The sequence below is a fragment of the Gadus macrocephalus genome, chromosome 23, assembly GCF_031168955.1.
Source record: "Gadus macrocephalus chromosome 23, ASM3116895v1".
Taxonomy (NCBI): domain Eukaryota; kingdom Metazoa; phylum Chordata; class Actinopteri; order Gadiformes; family Gadidae; genus Gadus; species Gadus macrocephalus.
Window position 1 is genome coordinate 16,453,293 of NC_082404.1, and position 5,403 is coordinate 16,458,695.

At 46.7% G+C, this 5,403-nt stretch overlaps 1 protein-coding gene across 1 annotated transcript in view; it reads right to left on the minus strand.

The window, feature by feature from the left end:
* Positions 1-4,454, minus strand: part of si:ch1073-391i24.1 (receptor-type tyrosine-protein phosphatase mu) — a 10,374-nt gene extending 5,920 nt beyond the window's left edge. The window contains exons 1-5 of the mRNA XM_060045377.1: positions 4,278-4,454; positions 3,341-3,514; positions 2,229-2,360; positions 1,023-1,148; positions 250-413 (exon numbers count right to left, since the gene is read on the minus strand). Of these exons, the coding sequence (XP_059901360.1) occupies positions 250-413; positions 1,023-1,148; positions 2,229-2,360; positions 3,341-3,514; positions 4,278-4,331 (650 nt within the window). The 5' untranslated portion in view covers positions 4,332-4,454. The remainder of the gene's footprint in view (positions 1-249; positions 414-1,022; positions 1,149-2,228; positions 2,361-3,340; positions 3,515-4,277) is intronic.
* Between the last annotated feature and the right edge of the window lie 949 nt (positions 4,455-5,403).

Genomic DNA, 5,403 nt, shown 5'->3' on the forward strand with positions numbered 1-5,403 from the left:
TGCGAGTATGTGGATGTGTTTGTGTGCGCGTGTGCATGTGTGTGTGTGTGTGTGTGTGTGTGTGTGTGCGCGTGCGTGCGCGCGTGCGTGCGTGCGTGTGTGTGTGTCTGAGTATGTGGATGTGTTTGTGTGCGTATGTGCATGTGTGTGTGCATGCATGTGTGTGTGCATGCGTGTGTGTGTGTGTATGTGTGTGCGTGTGTGCATGCCTGCGTGTGCGTGCCTGTGTGTGTGTGTGGGGGTTCTTACAGGCAGTGCACCACAGTGCGGCCCTCCCCCCCTCCGTACTCCTCCTGCCACTTCTCCACCTGGTGGAGGAGCTTGAGGAAGGAGCGCTTGTTGACGGCCGTGTCGCGGTACATCGGCCAGCCCAGGAACTGGAACTGCTGCACCATGCGGAACCCGTCCTGGGGCTGGGGGGGGCGAAACAAGCGCACCTCAGACACGATACAAACACGCCTCAACAGAGAGAAACAATCGCACCTCAATATAGCGAGACAAACACCTCAATATAGAGAAACAAGCGCACCTCAGACACCATGCAAACAGGCCTTAACATGAAGAAACAAACGCGCCTCAATATAGAGACACAAGCGCTCCTCAGACACACGATACAAACAGGCCTTAACACAGAATCAAACGCGCCTCAATATACAGAAACAAACGCGCCTCAACACAGAGAATCCAACGCACCTCAATATAGAGTAACAAGCGCTCCTCAGACACGATACAAACAGGCCTTAACGCAGAATCAAACACACCTCAATATAATGATCAAACGTACCTCAGATACAATACAGACACAGACAGTAGTATTACCCGTACAGCGTTGTATGTTCTAAATATATATCTTATTCCATCCTCCATGAGTATAAGTATATCTAAGTAAGTATTTGCAGCATAATGTAAAGTATGAATTACCCGTGCAGCTTTGCATATCTTGAAAATGTATCATTTTCCATTCTCCATGTGTATTAGTATATCTAAGTAAGTATTTGTAGTACAATGCTGTGAAGTATTACCCGGGCAGCGTTGTATATCCTGAATATCCGGCTGATCACGTCTTCCTCGAGGTCGGCGGAGACAAACTCCAGCTGCAGAGGTCCGTGGCTGTGGACCCCGATCTCCGGCCAGTACTGAGTACACAACTACACACAGAACACGCCTTATACACTATATGTACTGCAATACATTATATACAGTACATAGACTCTGGCCAGTCCACAAATACAGGCAGAATATATATATATATATATTATATTATATTTTATATGAATTATCTACATTTTGTATCATATAATATTTTAATATCACTTAATAGATTATGTTCCATGTTATATGATCTCGGCGGCTTGTGGCTCAGGGAGTGGAGCGGGTTGGCCGGTAAGCGGAAGATACCTGGTCCCAGCTTGTAGAGTGTCGAGGTGTCCCTGAGCGAGACACCTCACCCTAGCTGCTCCCGACGAGCTGCCGGTCGCCTCGTAATGTCAGGCGATATTGTCAAGCACTTCGAGTGGACACTCGGTAGAAAAGCGCTATATAAATGCAGAACCATCTACCGGCTCAGTGTACATTATATAGAATTTACTGAGTAACCCGATCTCTGGCCACTACTGAGTACACAACTACACACACAGTACACACATTATATACATTATATCCTGCAATACATAAAACTGTATGCCCCGATCTATCCCCGTATATTTTGGATATGACATGATATATTATACTCCATACTATATGATATATTATACAACAGTGGTTCTGAGCGAGTAATCTGATTGGACAAGAGACATTCCATGATTTCTGCAGGAGCGCTGATATGAGCGTCCAACATCACTCGGACTGTTCCCCAAACTGTAAACCAACTGTCAAAATCACGCCACATTCCGAACTGACACAAACTGTTGGGTGTTTTGTGTATATACGTTGCTTGGCAACAGTCAGCTCAGTGGGGATCTATTTTTGTCGGCGGAAGCAATTTCATTCGTCGATTTGATTAAATAAACAAACAAATCACAATCTATTGTCAATTATGATTGTTTACAGTACATTTTACTAGTATAACTGTTGTATAAAAGCAATATCACACTCGAGGTCGCAATGTGGTCGCTCTATATCAGCGCTGCTGTGATTCGGCCTGAGGCCGAATCACAGCAGCGCTGATATAGAGCGACCACATTGCGACCTCCGATGTGATATTATCCTAATTATCTTCTATGACGGACCTGGGCGGGGTCCACGTCGTTCAGCATCACGATGGCGGTGCAGTGGTAGTCCAGCACCAGCCTCCAGAAGTCCTTCACCGTGTTGGGGAGGGGGTGCTGGGTCACGATGAAGGCGGACGGCTGCTTGTAGCTCTGGAGGAGAGACAGGTCGGCGGGGAGACCGGTCAGAACCACCGGGGGAGGAGAGACAAGTGGTCAGGACCCCAGTGGAGGAGAGACGGGTCAGGAGAGGCAGGTCAGAACCACCGGGGGAGGAGAGACAAGTGGTCAGGACCACCGTGGAGGAGAGACAGGTCAGTACCACCATGGAGGAGATACAAGTCAGGACCACCATGGAGGAGAGAGGTCAGTACCACCATGGAGGAGATACAAGTCAGGACCACCATGGAGGAGAGAGGTCAGTACCACCATGGAGGAGATACAAGCTAGCACCACCATGAAGGAGGAGAGACAAGTCAGGACCAACATGAAGGAGAGACAGGTCAGTACCACCATGGAGGAGATACAAGTCAGGACCACCATGGAGGAGAGAGGTCAGTACCACCATGGAGGAGATACAAGTCAGGACCACCATGGAGGAGAGAGGTCAGTACCACCATGGAGGAGATACAAGCTAGCACCACCATGAAGGAGGAGAGACAAGTCAGGACCAACATGAAGGAGAGACAAGTCAGGACCACCATGGAGGAGAGACAGGTCAGTACCACCATGGAGGAGATACAAGTCAGGACCACCATGGAGGAGAGAGGTCAGTACCACCATGGAGGAGATACAAGTCAGCACCACCATGAAGGAGGAGAGACAAGTCAGGACCAACATGAAGGAGAGACAAGTCAGGACCACCATGAAGGAGAGACAAGTCAGGACCACCATGAAGGAGCGACAAGTCACGACCACCAGGGGGGAGAGACAGGACCACCATGGAGGAGAGACAAGTCAGAGCCACCATGGAGGAGATACAAGACAATGATGGAAGGATGATAGAGACAGAGTGATGGAGGACTGTCATCGATGTTGTTGGAGCTCTCCATCTAAGTTGCCTACATGTGTTTAGAAAAGTAGATAAGTATGTATGCGTATGTAAGAATGTATACAATGTATGATGCACATACGTCCATAAGGGCGGCGTTGATGTAGTTGGAGCTCTCTCCGTCGATGGTGATGAGGAAGGGCAGGCACCGGTCCGGAGGCAGGACGTCCATGCAGCGGTTCTTCTCATGGTTCCTCGGCAACAGAGCGATGCTGCAGTCCTCCACACGCAGCGTCGGAGTCACCATGTTCAACGTCTGAAGGGAGAACACACCCAAACACACCTTTAACACACCTGTAGCTACGGCACCTTTAACACACCTTTAACACACCTTTAACACACCTTTAACACACCTGTAGCACCGGCACCTTTAACACACCTTTAACACACCTTTAACACACCTGTAGCTACGGCACCTTTAACACACCTTTAACACACCTTTAACACACCTGTAGCACCGACACCTTTAACACACCTTTAATATACCTTTAACACAACTTTAACATACCTTTAGTACACCTGTAACACATCTTTAAAACACCTTTGACACACCTTTGACACACCTTTTACACACCTGTAGCACACCTGTAGCACACCTGTTAGCACACCTGTAGTACACCTGTAGCACTGACACCTTTATCACAGCTTTAACACACCTTTAACACACCTGTAGCAAACCTGTATCACTTGACAAATTTAAACACCTTTAACAAACCTGTAGTACTGACACCTTTAACACACACACATTTAACACTCCTTTGACACACCTGTAGCACTGAAACCTTTATCACACCTTTAACACACCTGTAACACAACTTTAACACTCACCTGCTGACACGCCTCATGTTAAGGTATTTATGGACCTGTACACTGTGTACAGTGTGGGTGTTTGTGTAGTTGTGTTTAAGGTTGGTGTCCAAGATGTGGGTCTGTAGGTGTGTGTAAGGTTGTGTGCGTGCATGTGTTTGTGTGTAAGGAGTGTGTGTGTAAGTTGTTTGGTTGTAAGGGGTGTGTCTTACTCTGAACTCTTCTTTGATTGGACTAGAGTTGGTCTGGGGGTCCAGTCTGTTCATCTCGTAGTAAACCGAACGAAGCTGATTGGCTGGGATGGTGGTGTCGCCGCAGAGACACGCCTCCAAGATGGCGTCATGGATGAAGACGTACTGCTCCTGGAGAGATTAGACACGCCCACTTCATCAGTGACACGCCCACATCATCAGTGACCCCTCCTAATACTGACCCCCTGACCCCTGATATTATTTTAGCACTTTTTTAGGGACTGAATTTATCACTTTTTATTTATTTACTTCATAACTTCTAGCGTTAACTACATTTATCACTTTATAATACTTACAGCTTTAACTTGTAACTTCATACCAACAGGCCACATATGCCCTTGCCAATTAAAAGAGGCTTTTTTCTTACGCTAAGGAGGGATCCGGAGCCTAGGGAGGGCTCATAAAGGAGGCCATTCATCATGTGTCAATTCAAGAGATACGAGCGGTCAAGATGTCCGAGAGACCCAGACGCTCAAGGCCACAAGAACAAGTGTAATTCCCGCACATAGCCACAAACAAAGTTGCAATGCCAACACATAGCCGCAAAGGGACAGCATAAAGACACATACGGGTATCCAGGGGGGCGGGAGTTCAGCACCATGCTTAGCCAATCAGAGCACATAACTGAGTCCACGCCTGCCCAGTAGATAAGTCACAACACATAGCCCAGGGGGCTACAACGCTCCAGGTAACGCATCCTTCAGATGCCCTACTAAGTGTATCTCCACGTGTGCCCATACAATTCCCCTCCTTTTGCTTCATAGAGACTAGTCAAAAACATTACCAAATAAAGTGAGTTATTCCAAAAAGAACACGGCAAACTCAATTTATCACTTTATAAAACTATAACTCAATGTTTAACTTAAGTATATTTTATAACCTCCGAATTAAACTCAATGTATCCCTTTATAATAGTTTATAACCCACAACTAAAATAATAATCTATAATCTAAATTCAGCCTGCAGTACAAAACTTTAATGACACAAATCTCTCAATCAATAAATAACTTAATTTCTTCTCTGCATGCTGAAGAGGAAGTGAGGTCAATGCCTCTGGTCAGCTTGAGAGGAAACAGCTGGTGGAACC